Raw genomic sequence first — 24,241 nt, 5'->3', positions numbered from 1 at the left:
AGTAAATGAAACTTACTCCACAAGTAAGTGAAACTACAAGATAATTGATTCTCTCTGCTTGACTTATTGCACTCAGCATAATCTCCTCCAGTCCCATCCATGTTGAGACAAAAGTTGGGTATTCATCCTTTCTGATGGAGGCATCATACTCCATTGTATATATGGACCACGTCTCCTTTATCCATTTGTCTGTTGAAGGGCGTCTTGGTCTTTCCACAGTTTGGTGATAGGATTCTTGTCACCGGTGAGATGGAATGCCTCATGAGGCTCAAGACCTGCATGTCCCCCCCACTGAGGCTTGTAATAAACTCCGTGTTGCTTCTTTCCCTGGGATGATATCTTTCATCATAGAGTCTGTTGTATCCTGTGGTCCAAGAGGCAGGGCTGCTTCTACTATACCTGGACCTGCTGTGGAGCCTTTCCTGCTCCGCATCCCACTTTTCTGAGAAGTCAGATATAATTCTTACCTTTTTCCCTCTGTAGGTGTCATGTCATTTTGACTCTACCTTCTTTCAAGATTTTTTCTTTATTTTTAACTTTCTGTACTTTGAAAATTATATGCCTGGGTATAGTTTTTTGCTGGCCTTCATTCTGCTTGGTGTTCTTTGAGCTCCCTGGATCTATGGTTTGGTGTCTATTATTAACTTGAGGAAAACAGTCATTGTTTCAAATATTTCTTCTATTCCTTTCTCTCTTTCTTCTTCTGATATTCCCATGATAAATATGTTACACTTTTTGTAGTTGTTACCCTATAGACCTCACTTAGATATTTGTCCCTGATTCTGTTTTTTTTTTTTTTTTCTTTTTCCTTTTCAGTGTTTGAAGTTTCTATTGTTATATCTTCAGGCTCATTGATTTTTCTCCTCAGCCATGTCTGGTCTGTTAATGAGCCCATCAAAGGCATTCTTCATTTTTGTTACAGTGTTTTTGATCTCCAGCATTTTAATCATAGTTGATTTAAATTCTTGGTCTGATATTCCTACATCTTTACCATGTCTGATTCTGATGCTTGCTCTGTCTCTTTGGATCATGTTTTTGCCTTTCCGTATCTGCCTTTTATGATTTTTTTTTTGCCTTTTATGTTTTTCCAATAGTCAAACACAATGTTCTAGGCAACAGAGGCTGCTTCAAACAGTCCTTTTAGCAAGGTGGTCGTAAGGTGTGGAGGGGAAGAAGCATTCTGTAGTCCTCTGATACGTCTCAGGCTTTTGGTGGAACTATGCCTCTGGACTAAGAGCTTCAAAAGTGTTTCTCAGTGTTTTTCTCCCTTGTAAGTTGGGACAGGATGACCATAGTGGACTGGAGTGGTTATTTCCTTTCTCCAGGTGGAAGGCTAGGGGAGGCTAATTTGGCCATTTCTCTTCCCCCAGATTCATCAGGCTCTAAGAGGACCCCAGCTGGGGATTGCATGTTTAACTAGTTTCTCCTGAGGGCAGCTTTATTAAGAAGCACAGAGCACTCTGAGAGATTTCAGAATGCTTCAAGGGAGGGAAAAATGAAACAAGATGGGACTGGGGAGGAGACAAGCCATAAGAGACTCTTAATCTCAGGAAACAAACTGAAGGTTGCTTGGCAGGGGGAGGGAGAGTGTGGCTGGGTTATGGACTTTGGGGAAGGTATATGTTATGGGGAGTGCTGTGAATTGTGTAAGACTGATGATTCACAGACCTGTACCCTTGAAACAAATAATACTTTAGATGTTACTTAAAAAAAAAAAAAAAAAAAAAAAAAAAAGAATGCTTCTTCTTCTCCCCTGATGTCCCCTGCCGGGAGCACAAGGGGATTTTTCTCTTATATTTACTGTGGGGACCTGGTCAAACTCCTGGAGGTAAAACGCACTCTATTGTTCTGTTCATTTTTTCCTATCAAGGCACTGGTTCCCATGGCAGTTTCCTCTTGTGAGTAAACTGTGACTCTGCATTCACCTCTCCATCTCTCCAGTCTTGGGGTCAGTGGTTTGCTCTGTGTCCCCCCTCTCTTACAGATCCAAGAAGAGTTATTGATTCTTCAGTATCTTTAGCTTTTTACTTGTTAGGACAGATTAGTGACTTCCAAGATCCTTATCTGTAGAGCTAGGAACGTGAAGTCCCTTTATGGCTTTTGCAATAACGTTTTCTCTGGCTGAGATCTCTCATCTTCCAGTATGTGCCTGGGGAACTCCACACCTTTCTGCCATGGCTTGAAGCTCATTTTCTCTGTGATTTACCTTAACTTATTGATTACTGACTGAATCTGTTACCATCCCTACCCCACCAGGAAACTTAGATTCCTTTTACTCTGATCTAACCTTTTTTGTTATCTATAACACTCATCACCTTCCAACCTATAATATGTCTAAATTGATTTTTAAATTTATAGCTTATTATCTTCCCTCATTAAAGTGAAATTTCTATATATGCGTGGTATTTTATTAAACTGATACATCTCAACCACTCTTTGGGCATAGTGTATGCTTGATATTTATTCAATGGTCAGATGATGTGACTTTCAAGTAGGAGAAAAAAGTCTGACTCATGTGATGGGTGGGTAATCTCACTATTATTTGGTCATTACACAATCTGAAGCTATTCTTTTGGTGGTTTGCATTCTTGATGTTTCAGAGTCTAGTACAAATGAGTGCTAGACTTTCTGTCTTCAGATAATCGGAAGGTCTTAGAACACTTTAATTCCATTCAACCTACTCTTGATTTGAATGTTTATTGTTATTATTTATATCAGTTTTCTATGAAAGAAATTATTATAAGTTTCTATTAGTTACTATCTCTGTAGTTACTCACATCTCTATTTTTCCATTGAAGTACATGTCTCTCCATAACCCCGAGATTCCATAAGATATAATACTCCTTCTGACTAATGAGCTGATTTGTATTATCTTTACTCAGGGAATTTTTTCTCTGAAAAAATTCTCTTAGATTTTGCTTGTTTGGATATGCATCTATTTCACCTTCATACATAGTTTTACTTGGTGCAGAATTCTCGGTTAGATGCTACTTTTTTCAGAAATTTAAAGTTATTCTATTTTCCTCTATTTCTTTTATTTGTGTAAATAACTTGGGTATCAGTCTCATTGCTTTACTTCCAGAAAAGGTATTATTAAGTGACTTTTATTATCCTATAACACAAAAAGATGAAATGTGGATACCAATTCCCATTGGAAATACACCTTGAGGGAGGTTTCAACAATGTAGTTGGACTCCTCTTTTTCTGGGAGAGAGTACTGAATCCAAAGAGATCGGGGGTGAATTGTCCAAGTTTACACAGTGTCTATGCACAACTCATTTTACTTAAAATCTGGTTTGTTGGTTGTTTTTTTATTATTTTTAGTTTGTTTTGAGAATAACAGGTAGCCTTACTTTTACTTGCCATCAGATCAAAAGTATATAATGTAATTTAAATTGCTAAATATAAGCCATTACGAATTATTACAAATTATTTATTTTCTGCTAATTCAACAGTTAGGCAAAATCAGTTATTGACAATGTACTGAGATAGATACTTAACTGGGATTAAAAATAAGCTTCAGTGAAATGTTATAGAGGTTAACTAGAGAAAGATATCAGGTCTTCCCATCGGATAAACAATAAGGTTTCAGAGAAGGTGGGGATTGCAATACTTTAATCTGTTTCATCAGACTCTACACTGGCTTCTTTCTTGAATGTAAACCTTCCATCTCAAACATTTTTCTTGCTTCTGCTCCTGCTGATCTCATTAGCACTGCCCTGGAATACCTTTCCTTTAACTTCAGTCTACCTAAATTTTATCTTTCTAGAGTAATTCCTTCCTCTATTCCATTTGAGTATTTTCTCCTCTATTCCATTTTTACAGTGATCTGTCCTTTCTTTGGAGTCCACAGATTGTGTTTTATTTTGCCTAGAGATAAAAACAAAAAACAAAAACAGAAACAAAAAAACCCTTCTGTTTTATTTCAGTGTCTAGGTATAATGTCCCTAACTATGCTATAAAGCCCTGATAATAATACATAACATTAATGAGCACTGTTTCTGTGCTGGACACTCATTAAGTAGTTTAAATTTATCACTTCATTAAGTCCTTCCAAGATCTTTGGAAGCTAGACATCGTTATCTTCTTTAGTTTAGAAATTGAGAGAATGAGGCACAGAGAGACTTAAAAATATGCTTAAAGTGACACAAGTAGTAAAGTACTGGAATTGAGATTAACACCAGGGGATGTGTCTCCAGAATCCAGGCAGCAAACTACTTCCTCCAAACTGGTCCTGGGTGCTCAATGCATCACACCCCACTGATAGAAAAGAGAGCTCCTTTTGGCATGAAGGATGCCAAAGCAGGGGGCAATCCCCTTTGTTTTCTTAGGAATCCTCTCTTTGAGAAATGACACAGTTATAAAATAATACTTAGTGCAAATGCGACTAAGATCATGTTAATTTTGTCCCTTTAGGTGTAAACGCTTGAGATTTTAGTTCTTTGGGGACCTGGCTCTAAACTGTTGAAAACTCCTGGGAAAGCGTCCCTTATTCTGTGCAATATGTGTGTTCATGTGCAGGTCAAACAGCATCTCTTCACTTGCAGGCTCTTTAAGATGGAGATCTGTTTTCTTCACCATGTATTTACAAAGTCATGTAAATACTTTGGAAGAGGTTACCACCATGAAGGAAGTTGAATATTCCTTTCTTCTAGAAAATGATCATTTCCTTTGAACCAGTTAAAGGAGCTAGATGAAGGATATCCTTAAAGAAGTGAGTACAGTGCATTTTGGAAAACATGAAGTTTTGGAAATTTGGTGGAAAAACATCAGGATGAGCTTAAAGACAGGAAAATAACCTTTCTAGCTCAGGCTCTCTAAAGAGAGTAGACTTTGGCATTTTGTTCATATCTTTCTGAGACAAAACAACTGGTTTGTTGTGACTTTTTAAAACTGAATTTCCTATTTGTTTCTTTACAATATCGAGATGTGACAATGTCCATGAGGATTTCTAAGATCACAGAATGTAAGTGTGAAAGAGGTTTGGGATCATCCTCCCTGTTTTTTAGAGACTCAGAATAACTTATTAAAATAAATAAATAGGAAATGAGGGACAGAAGGAAGGAAGGAAGGAAGGAAGGAAGGAAGGAAAAATGATTGAATCAAAATTAGGAGTAGTGTGAGTGTACTACCCTGACATGCCCCACACCTATATTGCCATATTCAAATTGCCACATTCAAATTGCCACAAAGAAAACATTTCTGCCCTGGGTCATGTTCCTAACATAAACTCAGAAATCAAAAGCTTCTGCATAGCAAAAGAAACAGTCATCAAAACAAAGAGGCAACCCACGGAATGGGAGAAGATATTTGCAAATGACAGTACAGATAAAAGGTTGATATCCAAGATCTATAAAGAACTCCTCAAACTCAACACACAAAAAACAGATAATCATATTAAAAAATGGGCAGAAGATATGAACAGACACTTCTCCAATGAAGACATACAAATGGCTATCAGACACATGAAAAAATGTTCATCATCACTAGCCATCAGGGAGATTCAAATTAAAACCACATTGAGATACCACCTTACACCAGTTAGAATGGCCAAAATTAGCAAGACAGGAAACAACGTGTGTTGGAGAGGATGTGGAGAAAGGGGAACCCTCTTCCACTGTTGGTGGGAATGCAAACTGGTGCAGCCACTTTGGAGAACAGTGTGGAGATTCCTCAGGAAATTAAAAATAGAGCTTCCCTATGACCCTGCAATTGCACTGCTGGGTATTTACCCCAAAGATACAGATGTAGTGAAAAGAAGGGCCATCTGTACCCCAATGTTTATAGCAGCAATGGCCACGGTCGCCAAACTGTGGAAAGAACCAAGATGCCCTTCGACGGATGAATGGATAAGGAAGATGTGGTCCATATACACTATGGAGTATTATGCCTCCATCAGAAAGGACGAATACCCAACTTTTGTAGCAACATGGACAGGACTGGAAGAGATGATGCTGAGTGAAATAAGTCAAACAGAGAAAGTCAAGTATCATATGGTTTCACTTATTGGTGGAGCATAACAAATAATATAGAGGACAAGGGTAGATGGAGAGGACAAGGGAGTTGAGGGAAATTGGAAGGGGAGGTGAACCATGAGAGACTATGGACTCTGAAAAACAACCTGAGGGTTTAGAAGGGGTGGGGTGGGAGGGTGGGGGAACCAGGTGGTGGGTATTAGGGAGGGCACAGATTGCATGGAGCACTGGGTGTGGTGAAAAAACAATGAATACTGTTACGCTGAAAATAAATAAAAAATTTAATTAAAAAAAAAAAAGAATTGCCTTTTTGACCATTGAAAATACATTCATATAGCATTAAGCAAAGAATCATGATAATGATAATATTATTATAAATTGAATAGATACAGTCACTACTAATATCATATATCAAGTTCCACATGTAATTATAATTTCAGAGTAGCATACTGGTCTTATTTTCTTTTGAAGAGGACACTAACTGAAGTGACAATGCATGTTATTTAAAACCAGACTTTTTCATTTAAGTTATCCTACATAGTGATCTTTCCTAGGAATTTTGAACAACTTGATTTTTCTTCCTTTACTAATGAGTCAGAAACCAACATTTTCTTGAGGGTATTCCTTGCATAAAGTATGATGTATTTGATATTTTACAGACATAATTACAATGACGGTTTTAACAAAAATATTGTGATTGCTTGACAGAATTCAAGATAAATAACTCAAAAACACTTTATAGAATATATGGGAAATCACATAAAACAATTCTATGTTATTTAGGTGCAACAGAGGCTTAATTTTCTATACAATTTCCAACATTTGCCAGATCACTTGATCTCTAAGGGAAGACCTCTCTATTTCTTCCATGACACCATATTCCTGTATATGAATCAAATCTTTGTCAATTGTGTGTATTATCCTTTCAACATCTTGCAATATGTGGGAGTAGGGAATAGACTGATAAGCGCATCTATGAATTGTGTCTTAATAATATTAAAATGGTACTGATCCTTCAGTGAGAACAGGAACTCCGTTGCCTAGTCTTTCCCATATGTCTGATGTAAGGATCTGAATACCACATTGGTGAGATTTTACAGTACTTCCAGTAAAGGTATTATTAAGTGACTTTTATTATCCTATAACACAAAAAGATGAAATGTGGATACCAATTCCCATTGGAAATACACCTTGAGGGAGGTTTCGACAATGTAGTTGGACTCCTCTTTTTCTGGGAGAGAGTACTGAATCCAAAGAGATCGGGGGTGAATTTTCCAAGTTTACACAGTGTCTATGCACAACTCCTAGACCTAGTACGTGGACATCCTGTCTTCCAGTTCAACAATAATTCAATAATTGCCTGTTATAGACCTGTTTAGGATAATCTGTCATTTGTATAAAACATTATTCCTAAGTGCTAGTGATTGATTTTAATTATAAAAATTGTTTTTCCTTCTTGTAACAGATTGCAACTGACTGATGGAAGATAAGAATCAGACAGAAGTGACTGAATTTCTTTTCTTGGGCCTCACAGATCACCTCCAGCATCAGATTGTCCTTTTTGTCATGCTTCTCTTTGTCTATGTTGTCACCCTGGGGGGTAACGTAGGGATGATCATTCTCATATGGACTGATCCAAGACTCCACACTCCTATGTACTTTTTTCTCAGCCACTTGTCCTTTGTAGATATTTGTTCTTCTTCTTCCATTGCCCCCAAGATGCTGTGTGATATCTTTGCGGAGAAAAAAGACATCTCTTTTGTGGGTTGTGCTGCACAGATGTGGTTCTCTGGTTTCTTTGTGGCAAGTGAATGTTTCCTCCTGGCTTCCATGGCATATGACTGGTATATGGCCATCTGTAAGCCCTTGCTGTACACACTCATCATGTACCAGAGGGTCTGTGTGCGGCTGGTGGTAGGGCCTTACACCATAGCTCTTATAAGCACAATGACCCATACAATTCTCACTTTTTGCTTACCCTTCTGTGGTCCAAATATCATCAATCACTTCTTCTGTGACATTTCTCCACTGCTGTCTCTAGCATGTGCAGACACATGGATCAATAAATTAGTGCTGTTCATCTTGGCTGGAGCTATAATCATACTCAGTGGCCTGATCATCATGGTCTCCTATATTTGCATCCTGGTGGCCATCTTGAAGATCCAGACTGCTGATGGGAGGCAGAAAGCTTTCTCCACTTGCTCTTCTCACCTGGCTGCTGTCTCCATCCTCTATGGGACTCTTTTCTTTATCTATGTTCGGCCTGGCTCCACTTCCTCCCTGGATATCAATAAAGTGATTTCTCTGTTTTATACTGTGGTAATCCCCATGTTGAACACCCTCATCTATAGTCTGAGGAACAAGGAGGTGAAAAATGCATTCAGGAGGAAGTTGGAAAGGAAAAATGCTCTAATGGTCTTGGTAAAATAGAACTCTGTTGTGTTGTACCATAGATGTTGGTACAGACTATACTGGAAAGCAATTGCTGAAGTCGAAGTCAGAAACTGCATGTGAGTCCATGCTCTGCCAGCTTATAGATGACTTGAAAAATGGAGTAGTTCTTAAATAATTTTCTGCAGTATCTTATTGTCTGTGACATGATGAGTGTTTCAAAACAATATAGAGATGGACTGAGAACATAAATGTGAAAATACACTGGAAGAAAACTTAGGTGACTATTTGTGCAATCATGGGTGTTTGAATACTATTTCATCCAGACAAGAAAACCAAAACTTGTAATCAAAAGTTCAGGGTAGCACAAATAATATTACAAGGGAAATAATAAAACAAGAGAAAATGTTTGCACACACATTCCAAACAATGAAGTTGTATCTCTGATAATGAAGGAACAGTCTAAAATTCAAAAAAAAAATATAATAGATAAATGGGCAAACAAATGAACAAGCAATTCACAGAAATGGGTATCCACATAAGAAGATTGTGTGGGAAAAAAAAAAGTTTACTATCATGACGTCAAGAAAATGAAAGGAAATTAAAGGCCAATGCAGTGCCTTTCAATATAGAGAGAATATTGTTAGTTTCCTATGAAGATGAAGTTCCTATATGGCCATGTCCACTCTTACTTCCTGCTAATAGTGTGAATACTCCATTTCACAAAGAACCTGGTAGTCCCCATATAAAATGATAAATTTGTATGGTGTCTGACCTAGAAATCCCTTCTTCAGAAATCTCTAGCTCACAGAAATATAAACGCCAATGAATAAGATTAGACATATTTCAGCACTTTGTATGGAAAGTAAAATAAAAGAAATGGTGTGTGTATCCACCATTATAAGAAAAGTCAATTTTGTGTGTGTGGATGTGAAATGCACAGCAAATGAAAAGACTAAGTAATTATGGACTGACCTGGAGATTGCATGCAGTCACTGTTGGGTGAAAAAAAAAAAAAAAATCAAGCGGTAGACCAAAGTGTAGCTCTGATCATTAAGAACAAGGGCCGATGCTATATAGTAAAACGTGCATGTGCGTGCAGGAGCAAGTGAACACTGGAAGGACCTTATAAAGGATGCACAACAAGTTTTGATGTTGATTACTTCAACAGGAGTAATGTTGAGGTGGGAGAGGAGAGGTTTTAGTCATGCACAGTTGAGTTGTTGCTTGATCGCCCCCCTGCTTTTACTTGGGATCCATTTAGATGGAGATCCATTTATATCTTATGGTTTTTGCTTTTCCCATTTTACTTTATTTGTTGGAGGCTCTGATCGGACCCAGTGCATTAGGGCAGGACTGGATACGTGCTCATGTGGTGCTTCCTGGGCAAGAGTTCCTCCTTTATTAAGCCCCACAAACAGACTAGGAGCTCTTTCTCAAAAAACGTAACCTTCTTTGTTAGGGATGGTATAGAATAACTCCTGAAGCTCAGGACCTGAATTTTTCCCCTACTAAGGCTGGTAATAAGCTTCATGTTGCTTCTTTCCCCAGGACCACAGCTTTCCTTATAGATCCTGCTCTATCATGTGGTCAAGTGGCAGGGCTGCTTGCACTCTACTTGGACCTGCTGGGGAGACTCTCCTGTTCTGCATCCCACATAATGCCTGTGGGCCTTCTGTGCCATATGGTCTCTGGGCTGGTGAACTATTCCTAGCTGTGGAATATGTTGCCTCAAAACCCACAGAGGCCTACTAGGACTCTGATTCTTTCTTCACGAATTTTACTTTGGATGGGGTATTGTCACATGCCCTGGGTGGGTAGACCTGTAAAAACTCACCCAATAGTTTGAGTTTCTGTGTCTTAATAGGTATTTGTGTGTTTGTGTTGTGTCTCTCATCCTCTGGAGCACAGGTGTTTCACCATGGCGTCCAATGTTCTGGCAACTGCTTGTGTGAACTGCTCTATCAGTATGACGTTATCAGTGTAGTAGATATTACAGTTAGTATCCACTAAATGTAGTGGGTAGGAGGCCAAATATCTTGGGGGACCATATACCAGCAGACTATACTGAGGAGGGCAGGAGTGTTAACATAACCTTGAGAAAAATTGAAAATGAATATTGTTGTTCATCTCACATGAATATAAACTGTTTCTGATCCTCCATTCTAATCAGAATAGAAAAGGATACATTTCCCAAATCATTGACTGCATACCATGTATGGGAGAACTTGTAAATGATCACATGTAAAGCACGGAGCTGTTGTTGGGCCACTACTTGGTTGAACTTTAAGCAGTCTGCAGTCATTCTCTAAGAGCCATTTGATTTCTGGACGGGCCAGACTGCTGATTTAAATGGACAGATGATATGATTACTTCTTCTGCACCCTTTATGTCTTTGGTGGTGGCATTGATTTCTGTATTCAAGTGTTCTGGAACCCTATCATTCCTCTTGACCCTAGGAACTTAAATGTGTAACAATTTCTCATGCCACTGGGTTCCCACCAGCTGGAGTGGCTCTTTAAAAAAAATTTCTTTAAATGCTTTTATTTATTTATTTACTTATTTATTTGAGAGAGAGAGTGGGGGGGAGGGAGAGAATCTTAAGCAGACTCCCTGCTGAGTGTAGAGCCCCATGTGGGGCTCCATCTCAGGACCCTGAGATCATGACCTGAGCTGAAATCAAGAGTGGGATGCTTAATGGACTGAGCCACCCAGGTGCCCCGGAGTCCCTCTTACTAGTGCTTTTCTTTATTGTTTCAGCCACCTGATACCTTCTTTGATGGATTTTTGATAGCACAATCACCATATATATTTACTTATAACATAAGTCCTTTCAAGTATCCTTACATTTCTGAGCCTTTGGGCCCCTTCAACATTCTAGCATGGCAATAATGGTATCTCTACCTCCCTTACTATAGTTTTGCCAAGGTTATTGGAGTCATCCCAATAATGCATTAGGATCTGCTTCTGGTGTCTTGCCTAAAAGGTAATTTTTGGGGCACTGGAATTCTATATCAGTAAGTTCTTCCTTATTCAGCTTTATATTCCTCCCACCCTAAGCACATTACCTTCAAGATGTATACTGCACACTTTCCAGTTCTGACGGTACTTATCAGCCAAGTCCTATAACCCATTTGGTGACTAATAGGCCAATTCTCCTTAGTCATCAAATCATACCACTTGGAGCCTTGTCCCTGGCTTAGGTCTAAAATCTAAGAGCAGAAGGTGGACAAGATCTTGAGAAAAGCACTTAGTATCTCATGCTGTGTCTCGCTCAAGTGAGGCCTCTTAAAGTTTTCTGGCAAAGAAAGGCTGGTTTCTTCCAGCAAGGGGGAGAGGGCCACTTCTGTATGGTCACACACTTTGGGGGAACTGGATTATCTCAAACACACCCAAGCAGATGTCTTAATCTCAATTCTCAGTGTCCAACTCCTTCCTTATCAGAGTCCTGACTTTTGTACAGGAAACTTGCAGAGGTTGTGAATTCAGCTTCTTTCTTATTCTATTTCCTACTGTCAGGTTGTTGGATTGAGTTTATATGCAGTTTGGTCTCTAACTGTAGGAGATGAGGATCTTTTAAAATGCTGTCTATATGACTTTGACATCATATCATGAATTGGAAATTGTCTGGCCTGAGTCTGCTATTTTCATTCATCAGCATGTTAGTGACACGTAACGACAACTAATTCCATAGTTCAATAGGTAGCATTGCTTCCCATATCTCTCACAACCTAGAGATAATTACATAAGCCAATGTGTATTTTTTTCACCAGTTCCCCATCCCAATTTACTGCTGGCAAGTCTTAATAATTGCAATGCTTGGACATGTTAGAGGTTATGACCCAGCATTGGACTCTTGCTGCCATCTGTCCAATGAGCATGTCAATTCTATCCAAGAATCTGCTCAATTCATTGACCAAGCAAGTTACTAAAAACAACCTATATTCAAAGGCATGGGGAAAAAATAAAAGCACCCTCAATCTTACAGTGGAGGAATACATACATTTACAAGAAAGGAGAAAATTAATTATGGTCATGTAAGAGGTAACCTAACAAAAGTTGTTGGAATCACAAAACCTAAACAAAATTTAGTACCTATATTATAAACAAACAAACAAAAACCCTTATTGTTTAATATGGTGCAAGTGCCTGAATTAATTCAACCCACTTACATATGTTGTTCGATGAAATTACAATACAAAGAGATAAGGAAAACAATTCCCAATAAAAATTCAGACAATTATATTACAAAAAGATATCCTTTATAAAATGCTTGCCTAGGAATTTTACCTTTCATTTACCTCTTGGAAGTCAAGAGAGGACTTCATTGAGGACATACTCTGCCTCTTTAAAACTTGAACCTAGTATACAGTCCTGGAAAGACTGGCAGACTAAAGGTCAACTCACTTAAGAGAGTACAACATTTGTTTCATATATATAATGGAATATTAGCCATAAAAAGTGAAATCTTGCCACTTGCAACAAGACGGATCATCTAGAGAGTATCATGCTAAGTGAAACAAGTCAGTCAGAGAAAGACAAGTACCATATAGTTTCACTTGTATGTGGAATTTAAGAAACAAAACAAATGAACAAAGAAAATGAGAGACAAACAAAAAACCAGACTCTTAAGCATAGACAGTGCATTGGTGGTTACCAGAGGGGAGGTGGACAGGGGGATGGGTGAAATAAGTGATGGGGATGAAAACAGCCATCATGGTGAGGGTTGAGTAGTGTATAAAATTGTGGAATCATTATTATGTACACCTGAAACTAATATAAAACTAGATGTTAATTATACCAGAGTTGAAAAAAGTTAGTGATAATACATAATATGGGTCAAAATGGGGATTAAAAAGTCATAGTTATGATGGGGTGCCTGGGTGGCTCAATGGGTTAAAGCCTCTGCCTTCAGCTCAGGTCATGATCCCAGGGTCCCAGGATCGAGCCCCACATCTGGCTCTCTGCTCTGCGGGGAGCCTGCTCCCCCCTCTCTCTCTGCCTGTCTCTCTGCCTAATTGTGATCTCTGTCTGTCCAATAAATAAATAAAATCATTAAAAAAAAGTCATAGTTATGAAATAGTAACTAGGTAGAATAAAAAAAAACTGAAAGAAAATCGACTCAAATATTATTGTGGCTTGTCTTTGGATGGTAAGATTCTGGGTAACATTTTTCTCTTCTTCCTTTTTTGTTTTCTAAATTTCATAAAATAAAGACATTTTCAAGTAAAAAAAAATAAAGTGCAACATAGAGAACATAGTCAATAATGTATGGTAACAGGGGCACCTGGGTGGCTCAGTCAGTTAAGTGGTTGACTCCTGATTCTGGCTCAGGTCATGATCTCAGGGTGGTGAGATTGAGTCCCACATCAGTCTCCATGCTCAGTGGGTAGTTTGCTTGAGATTCTCTCTCTTCTTCTGCCTCTGGCCCTCCCCCTCCTTTCATGCTTTCTTTCTCTTTCTATAAAATAAATAAATCTTTTAAAAAATAGTGTATGATGGTTAAGCATCTGCCTTCAGCTAGGGTCATGATTCAGGGTCCTGGGATTGAGTCCTGCATCGGGTTTCCTGCGTGGTGGGGAGTCTGCTTCTCCCTCTACCCCTCCCCAATGTTTGTGTGCTCTCTCTCTCTCAAATAAATAAAATCTTTAAAAAAAATAATGTATGGTGGCAGAGGATGACTCCACTTATCATGGTGGACATTGTGTAATGTATAGATGGTTGAAATAAGCTGTTGTACATCTGAAACAAATATAACATTGTATGTCAATCATACTTCAATAAAAAATAAAAATAAAGATTATTGAAACATTAAAAACAATAAACTAAAAAAAAAAAATCTGGATCTCAATTGGCATGGGTTAAGAATACAGAGGCAACTTCCTTTAGAAATGGAAAGAATTAAGGACCACTGATTTCTTATCTGCCAAGTCCAATTTCCTGGGCAGAGAACAGGACTCTGCCCAACTGCTTTGCCAAAGTTTGTCTGAACAACTCAAGGCAAGGTTGGCTTCTTAGTAGTTTGAAATTTCACACACGGTTTCCCTGCACTTTATTATTATTTTTTTTAATTTTAAAATTTTTATTTATTTATTTGAGAGAGAGAGAGAGCACAACACAAGCTGGAAAGAGAGGCAGAAGGAGAGGGAGATGCAGAATCAGGCTCCCCGCAGAGCAGAGAACCTGACATGGGGCTCGATCCCAGGACCCTGGGATCATGACCTGAGCTGAAAGCAGATGCTTAACTGACTAAGCCATCCAAGTACCCCATCCTTGAGCACTTTAAAAATAAGTAGGCTTTCCTAATATAAGCATTTTTCAAAGATGTAGAAGGTCTTTAACCCTACAAAATCTGGTGTTGACCATGGAAAGAGGCAAAGTGAAAATAAAACAAAAGCATTTATTGGGGGCCTCAGCATTGCAATTCGGGAAGCACAGCTTTGGGTAGCCTCCCAAACTGTCCCCTCAGGGGACAAAAGTCAAGGGATTTTTAAAGACAAAAGGGAAGGTTGCATATGTTGTTTACAAAGAATTTTGATAGGTGTTGGTAGCAGAAAACTAATGCGAACTGAATATAATTGGTTGCTAAAGGCTAAAACACTAAGCAAAGTGTCCTACTATAGCAAGTTGCAGGTATCTGGGCTGAGTCCTTGGGATATCTGTGGTTTGACCCAATTCAAAAGTTGATGGTTTCACTGATGAGGGTGCACAGAAGGCTCATATCCTTAATGGTCTCTTGGCTCTATTTGGAAATCTCTGGACATAAGTGACCTCGTTCATTTCACATTTCACAGTGTCAAGGGGTAAGACTGCAGATTTTTGACATTCCCTTTTACCATGAGAAAAAAAAAAAAAAAAAAAAAAAGAAATGCTCTTATAATTTCTATCCTAATGTCAGAGGCTTATATGGCAGGAAAAGACCTGGCTTGTTTCTAGAGGTTTGACACAGAAATCTCTCATTAAGAAATCTACAAAATTCCTTCTCAAAATTGTCTAGAAGTAATTGGGGATGTATATCAGTTTAAGAAAGAATGGCCTGAAATCTGCAAGGCTATGTGGTGTCACTAATGAAAATAATAATTTAATATATTCAAAGTAATTTGCTGTTTGCACTTCAATTTACTGCTGGCAATGTCGCCCTTCTGTTGGGTTTGGTCTGTCCTCCAAAAGTTTACTGTTCCATTGTGATTGTTTCAAGTTGCTACCCAATTATTTGCTCTTTACCTCCCTAAGCTTCATTATTATTATCTTCTTTCTCATCATTCAATGAAATCAGGTTACAAATGGTTTATTTATTGACTGTATCAGTATTAACTGCCACTTATGGAAAATCTGCTATGAAGCCTACCAGATGATCTGCCTATATGTTTTACATTTACAACGCTTAAGGTAGGTACTTCACTGAAAGAGACAAAAAACGGGTTCCTGGGTGGCTCAGTTGGTTAAGCATCTGATTCTTGATTTCAGTTCAGGTCATGATCTCAGAGTCCTGGGATTTTGCCCCACATTGATCAGGCTCTGCACTCAGCATGGACTCTGCTTGAGATTCTCTTTTTCCTTCTTCCTTTGCCCCTCCGTCCTGCTGTCTCTTGAAAAAATAAAATAAATAGGTCTTAAAAACAAGAAACAAAAAACAAAAAAACAATCCCAATGTTAGGTCCCCCAGTAATGGGTCTGTGATTAAAGGAGCGAGACTGATACAAAGCAAAGGTCAAGCAAAGCTTTATTTCACTCCAAGCATCAAGAATCAAACTGAACGTTCAGGGCCGCACCTCTTACAAGAGAAGGGTGACCTTTCTCTGTTTCACAGACTAGTTTTTAAGGGCAAAGGCCATGTAGTTGGGCCTGGCCATGCACAGGTGGCCAATGAGATTGTAACTCCACAGTCATGCTAGGTCACACATAAGTGACCAATTATGTTACAATTTACCCTATAGTAGACATTTGACCTAGCCTATCATCTTGGTTGGAGTTGGTGCCCAAAAGTTGCCCAAAGGGCAGGGCCCATACTCCTTGGTAACTAGGGAGACAGTATGCATCCCTCCACTGATCGGATGTCTCCACCTGGCCTGACCCACCCTTGTATTTGGGCTTTGTTACCTGAGCATGGTTTCCAGGCCTTGTTTTTCCCTGGAGGAAAGGGGGCAGGGACAGTTTAAGGGTTAAACAACAAGGTTATTGTTTAACGGATGGATGGAAGTGCTCTGACTAAATAGGTCCTTATACCCAAGTGATTAACTCAAGCATGTATTAAGAATGCTACAATATGGAAGTAGCTTTGAGATGAGTGTTCTGCAGGGAGCAAGTAGCTGAGAGATTTCGAAGGCTGACTAGAGAGGGTCGCTCCAAGTTTAGTTTTATTCTGAGAAGTGTTCACTGTTCACATTCTTGGAAAGTAGGGAGGAAATGAGTTATCTTAATCATGGGACAGGATGTAGGAACGGGAAGATGGAATCTCAGAGTAAAAGCTATTGGTTGCTTAAGTGCATTCAGGGATAAGGGTCAGGGAGGAACATTTGGAAGCTAAGAATTTTGGAGGATAGCTAAGATTTAGTATTTTGATTTCCTGGTATGGTTGCAATCATCTCTTGAGTTAGCAGCAATTACTCAGAGGCATTTAAACTCTAAGCAGTATAAAATATGGGACTATAGTGTTAAGGAACACTTGAAGTAATATCATTAATAGACCCTGAAATGTCTCCTTTGTGCCCCCTTATCTTTTCTAGTCCTAACCAGGAAAGCAAGTGCAGTGGATTGAAGGCAATTTTTAAAAATGCAAATGTTCACGTGATCTTTCTGCATTGGTTCCTACGTTTGTTCTACCCTTAGAGTTTTGCCAGGGCTATAAGCTTGGCAGATGGAACATGTACTAGAAACATTCTCAATAATCTATGGGACTCAGTTGGTTAAATGTCTGGCTCTTGGTTTCGGATCAGGTCATGATCTCAGGAGTGTGGGATGGACCCCTGAGTTGGGCTTCATGCTCAGCAGAGAGCCTGCTTGAGCTTTTCTCTTCCTCACCCCCTACCTCTTCCCTTCAACTCTCTCTCTCTCTAAAATAAATAAATAAATCTTAAAAAAAAAAAAAAGAAATATGCTCAACAATTTTAAGCAAAATTACCCTACAAATGCTGATCTGAGATTTTAGTCAATTTTCCTCTATTATTTTGTTAACCAGCAATTAAACATAGAAAATTATGGGATCCTCTGTTGGGGGATAACATGTAATTAATAAAGATTTAGTCAGTGATTACCCTTGAAGTAACTACATATATTACAAAGAACTTCTCAAACCCAACACACACAAAACAGATAATCATGTCAAAAAATGGGCAGAAGACATGAACAGACACTTCTCCAATGAAGACATACAAATGGCTACCAGACACATGAAAAAATGTTCATCATCACTAACCATCAGGGAAATTCAAATTAAAACCACATTGAGATACCACCTTACACCAGTTAGAATGGCCAAAATTAGCAAGACAGGAAACAATGTGTGTTGGAGAGGATGTGGAGAAAGGGGAACCCTCTTCCACTGTTGGTGGGAATGCAAGTTGGTGCAGCCACTTTGGAGAACAGTGTGGAGATTCCTCAAGAAATTAAAAATAGAGCTTCCCTATGACCCTGCAATTGCACTACTGGGTATTTACCCCAAAGATACAGATGTAGTGAAAAGAAGGGCAATGTTTATAGCAGCAATGGCCACAGTCGCCAAACTGTGGAAAGAACCAAGATGCCCTTCAACGGATGAATGGATAAAGAAGATGTGGTCCATATACACTATGGAGTATTATGCCTCCATCAGAAAGGATGAACACCCAACTTTTGTAGCAACATGGATGGGACAGGAAGAGATTATGCTGAGTGAAATAAGTCAAGCAGAGAGAGTCAAGTATCATATGGTTTCACTTATTGGTGGAGCATAACAAATAACATGGAGGACATGGGGCGATGGAGAGGAGAAGAGAGTTGAGCGAAATTGGAAGAGGAGATGAACCATGAGAGACTATGGACTCTGAAAAACAATCTGAGGGTTTTGAAGGGGCGGGGGGTGGGAGGTTGGGGGAGCCAGGTGGTGGGTATTACGGAGGGCACGTACTGCATGGAGCACTGGGTGTGGTGCATAAACAATGAATACTGTTACACTGAAAAGAAATAAATAAAAAAAAATCATGTAGCAAAACAAACAAACAAACAAACAAACAGGGAGGACACTGACTAATCCCCAAGGCCTTTGGTGTAATAATAAAACATACACACACAGTTGCCACTAATTGTCTCCTTTTGAGACATCATTGTTATTTAGAAACAACGCCTGCAGTTATTGTAACATTTATGTACCTGAGCTTGAGTTTCTTTTAACCTAAGATGTATACACTCATTGAAACATTTATATTAATATATCTTACTTTCACATAATAAAACTTTGAGGAGTGCATTTTTCTGTTACTGTTTTAGTTTCTTTTCTTCCCGTTAGTCTGGCAAAGATGGAATTCTTAAGTTAAGTCAAAGACTTGATAAAGGCAACAAGAAGTGCTGGAAATTATTTTGAGAAAACACAGAATTTTTGTTTTCTGGGCAGATTACTTACAAGAGAAAGAAAAACTTCCCACAATCTTATCAAGAATAGACGCATAGTCCAAGAAAACTTCATGCTTTTAGCAAATGAGGGAAAATTAAGTTTTAGTGTTATGTAAGTATGCCTTGTCTTCCAGCCCTGAAGCTAGCAGAGGGTTGGATCCTCACACATTCTTCTCTAACCTGAGCTCTTCTAACTCTCTAATGTGTGTGTCAGTGTCTAGTTGGGCATCAGTGACTGGGCAAGCTGCCCACAATAGAGGCCAGGCCACCTGCAGCCATTTCCCCCCTGCTTTGCTGCTGTTCCTCAAACAGGTGCATTAAAGTAGCTGGCATTGGGGGCATCTCTGTTTTCATGAGGCAGCCTATGAGCCTCTGACATATAGGTCACCTTCCCCACACAGAGGTCATGGGCCAACCCAGGATTTCCCTCCTGATGCCTCTTTCCCAAGACTCCATTCTTAGGTCTCCTCGCTGGCTCACCATCTGTTGGTTCAAACACTTGGGAATTTCCTGGGTAAAATCTAAAAGTAGTCCCTTTACACAGAAAGCAGGGAGAGAGTTAAGAAAGAGGCAGGCCCCCTCAGAGGGCGAGTGGCAAGTTTAATAAGTTAGAGAACTGGCCTTCGAGGCTTGTCTTAGGCAGCAGATCTCCACACCTGCCCACCAGAATCTTTTCTTTTTTGAATTAAAACTTTTATTTAAAAATTTTTTTTCACAAATGAAGTCCGTTTATTATTTATTTATTTATGCATTTATTTGTGTTATGTTATGTGAATCACCATACAGTACATCATTAGCTTTTGATGTAGTGTTCAATGTTTCATTAGTTGCATATAACACCCAGTACTCATTACAACATGTGCCCTCCTTAATACCCATCACTGGGTTAACCCATTCCCCCCTCCCACAGCCCCTCTGGAACCCTCTGATTGTTTCCTGGAGTCCACAGTCTCTCATGCCCGCCAGAATCTTAAACATTTACATAAAGGCCTTAACTGGGTTCAGTCACATACACCATCCAGATGGTCTCAAAAACACATTATCCCCTTGAGGCTGTATCCTTGAAAATGCTCCCACCATGGGAAGGGTGGGCAATGCATACATTCCAAGGACAGGGGATAGGGATTCAGAGCCTCTGACTGCCGAGGTCCCATGGGAGGGTCAATGGAGAGTTAGTAACATCCTCCTGAGGACCACCTCTACTCAGCCAGCTAACTGGCTACAGCATTAAGCAATTCTATCTTTTTGTCTTTTTGAATGTTTACATTCTCCAGAGGGAAAATGTCTTATAAATGTCCAAGAGAAGCATTTTCCTGTAATAGAATTTGCTTTATCATATTTTTTCATATCATGTTATTTCCTCCTCTTGAAGTTTAATAAAATATCATTTTATTTATCTTTTTTGTTGTTATTGTCAGTTTCCTTACAGTTTTGGGTGATTTTGAGTACAAGAAAAGGGTATAATGCCTTTGTTTTGTCTTCTTTAATTGAAGAGTATGACATGATTTAGATTGCTACATTTAAACCACTATGGATTGCAAAATATTTTTGTTTTATTTTCCACTTTGCTCAAAAATACTTATGTCTTCTTTGCAACTTTCTGAGATAGGTACTTCATAGGATACAAACAATTTTAAGGCTATGTCCTTGAACTTGCAAAGTCAGAGGATAGTCAGGATGAGCTGAGCTATGAAGAAAATGCTATGGTGGTTGCCGTAGAGGGAGTTCACATCTGTTTTAGGGGATCGTGGGAAGCTTTCCAGAGGAAGTGGTGACTGAGGTCATCCAACCTAATTGTATTAGTTTCTCAGTGCTGTCCCAACAAATTACCGAAGCTTAGTGGCTAAAACAATATAAACTTATTATTTTGAAGTTCTGCAGTCTAAAAAGTCCTACATGGGTCTCACTGGGTTATAGTCAAGGTGTTGACAGGATTGCATTGCTTCTTGGAATCTCTAGGGGAAATCTGTTTCCTTGATTTTTCCAGCTTTTCAAAGCTGCTCACAATTCTCAGCTGATGGCCCCCTTCCTTCATCTTTAAGCCAGCAAACTTGCATATCTCTGACCATTTTTCCCTAGTTACATCTCCCTCTGTTGCATCAGAAGGCCCACCAATTCTCCTCATTTCAAGTTCTTCAGGTTAAAAACATCAGCCAAATCCCCTTTTTCCACAGAAGTACCATATTTGCAGGTCCCTGGAAGTAGGACATGGACATTTTTGGGAACCACTCTTCTGCCCATCACACTACCTTCAGATGCAATATTTTCTTCTTTCCTCTATAAACCTTTATTCCAACCAAGTTGAATGTTCCTGCCTCCTCATCTCCATTCCTCTCCTTACTTTTACCTGTGTTGCTTTTACTTTTTATTTCAGATCATAGTCTCAAACATTTCTGTCTTTCCAAATGAACATGCACGTGAAATTTTTCCCAACCACTTTGGATCATAATGGTCCCTCATTCCTCTAACATTCTCTGGTTTGTTTGGCCTTGAACCAAGCTAATGATACATTGAACTGTGGGTTTTCTTTTTATTCCTGCATCCTGTCTCCACAACTAAGCTGTAGATTCCTAAAAACAATAAATGACATTAATGAGCACTTATCATGTGACATGTACTCTTGTGAGCCCAGTACATGTAATAACTCGTCTAATTCTTCCAATGTCTCTGTGAGCTAAGCTCTATTATTATCCCCATTTTACAGAAGAGGATATTGAGTTGAAAAGAAACAAAACAAATAACAAGTCCCTCTTGCCAAACTATGGCGCTGGGATTTGCACTCAGGCCTCAGGATCCAGGTGGCATACTACTCTATCCTAGCAAGTGTTTACTGTTAACATCACTACAGATAGAAAACATGGTCTGTTTTGACAAGAAGGATATTAAAGGGGGATAAAAAGCATTTTTCCCCCAGAAATCTTCTGTTGTAGAGAAGATGTTATTTTGGAAAAAAACAAAACAAAACTTGGCATGAATGCCAGTGAGACCACTTTAATTTTGTCCCTCAGGTGTAAACTCTTGAGGGTTTAGTTCTTTAGAGACCTGGCTCTAGCATATTTAAAAGTATCAGAAACATGACCCCTTTATTTTGTACCGGATGTGAGTCAGGCTATAGGACAAGGAACACTTCTTTGCTCTCAGGCTCGTCTGGATGGAGATTTATTTTCTTTACCATGTGCTTAGGAGGTCACGTCTGCTGCAGAAGGTTACTACCAAGAAGGGAATTAAATTTTCCAAACTGACTTCTCGATGAAGACCAGAAAACTCTAGGTTTTGCCATTCATCTTGAAGCAGTTATTAGGGAAACAAAGGATTCCCTTAAAGAAGTGAGTATCCCACATCATGATTAAAAATAAATTTTGAAATATGGTGGAAAGACTTTAGAATGAACCTGACTTTTGGGAACAAAACCTCACCAGTCCAAGAACTCAAAGAGAGTGGCCTTTGGTTTAGTCCAGCTCTTCAGGATACAAAATAACTGATTTTTTTTTTTTTTATCTTTAAACCAGATCTTGTTCTTTATTTTGGATACTCCAATGTCCAGGAAAAATTCTAGGGTCATAGAATTCTAGAAATGGAAAAGTCATAGAGATTACTCCCCTTATTTATAGGAGAGGCAGGGTGGCTTATGTTCGCATGCTGAACAGTGGTAGGGATGGTAGCACATTCTCATTACCAACCACACACATTTGGTATGTCCACAAACATCCAAAATCAGTTTCAACATAAATTTTTGAACTCTTTCAGACATGAAACTAAAGCAGTGTTTTTCCCAACTGCTTCAGTTCACCGTGAACATAGAAGCTTTTTCTGAAATCCTGTGGCCTGTTGGTCTTGGACCAACCAAATATCATTTTGAAACGCAGGTTTTCTTTTTATGCCCAGATCTCATTTCTCCCAGTAGGTGTAAATTCCTAAAAACAATTGATATTAGTGGTTGACATTAATGAACAATCATCCTGTGGAAAATGCATGCCACAGATATTTTCTCAAATAATAATAATAAACTCAAGATGCATAAATAGTGTATTAACTATTATTTTGTCACTATGGCATTTCAAGGACCACATCCTAATCATTCTATCTCCAAAGTGTGGAATGTTTTTGTTTGTTAATAGAGGGAATTATTTGAGTTGATAATAAACATATGAACCTAGAATCTTTCTTATGGATACTCCCACACCTCGTGCTTCCTACTGTAATTTTAAATAGCTTGATATATTCTTCCTTAGTTGATGAATCAAAAATATATTTGCCTGAAAATTTTGTCTCAATAATAATGTTAAGCATTTTACATGTTTTGTTAATAAAATAGAAATTGCCTCTCAGGATTTATGCTTTAAATAGAATTATAAACATCACAGGGAATTAAGGGAAAGAATTTCATTTTGGTGAACAAAATATTCATAGAAATTACTGATAGAAATTACCACTCATGATAAAGTTAGCTGAGCTCCCAGGAGATACTTATTTTTCTACATGATTTCCATGGAAAGTTGTTATGCAGTATTTGATAGATTAATCTCTAAGGAAGGACATCTCAATGCCTCTTAAACCAGTGTATTTTTTCATTTGAATTATATGGTTGGTGGAATTTTATTCACTTCATTTAACTCCTAAATTGAATCCTCTGCTCTTATCTCTTTGTGCCACTTGTGTGTTCTTGATGGTCAAAAAGTAAATATATCCAATCTCTCATTTGCAGGGCAGTCCTTTATAAACGTGAATAGGATTATTATGTGTTATGATAGAATCCTCTCCATTCTAAATAACCCTACTGACATTTGTTTACATTTCCCTTTGTAAGCCTTTTATAAGGGGAAGAGATTAATATACACAGATATGGATGTTGTCTTCATGACATCTGAATGGTACTATCCACTCCATCAAAACAGGAACTGAAAGGGCTTTATTTCTATTCTGTTTACCCCATCCCAACTGTCAATTATCAAGATCTGAATTTTTCATCATTTCTTACAATATCACTGGTTATTGTATTCCTAGGTAGGCATTACTATTCTATCATATGATAAAAATGAAATACAGAGACTTCATTTAATTTCAAATACAATTTTAGAACCCAAGAGAGTTTTAGATTTTATAGTTAGGCTGCTCTTTTGATGGCCAAGAGAACTGAATCTAAAAAGATCAAGTATGAATTACTCAAGTTTACACGGGGATCACAACTCACAGGAACTAGTCCTTGGAAATACTGTTGACCAGTCCAACATTGTTTCCATAACTGCCTCCTCTACAGATTAAAAAAAACAAAACAAAACTTGTAATAA

At 38.5% G+C, this 24,241-nt stretch overlaps 1 protein-coding gene across 1 annotated transcript; it reads left to right on the top strand.

The window, feature by feature from the left end:
• Positions 1-7,454: 7,454 nt before the first annotated feature.
• LOC308350701 (olfactory receptor 5G3-like) lies at positions 7,455-8,405 on the top strand (the record flags this gene model as incomplete). Its single annotated transcript, XM_080816212.1, has 1 exon — positions 7,455-8,405. The coding sequence occupies one exon, from the start codon at positions 7,455-7,457 to the stop codon at positions 8,403-8,405; it is 951 nt and encodes a 316-aa protein (XP_080672338.1).
• Positions 8,406-24,241: the final 15,836 nt, after the last annotated feature.

Source organism: Martes martes (genome assembly GCF_963455335.1).
Source record: "Martes martes genome assembly, chromosome: 10".
NCBI classification, from domain to species: Eukaryota; Metazoa; Chordata; class Mammalia; order Carnivora; family Mustelidae; genus Martes; species Martes martes.
This window is presented reverse-complemented; position numbering and strand designations above follow the sequence as displayed.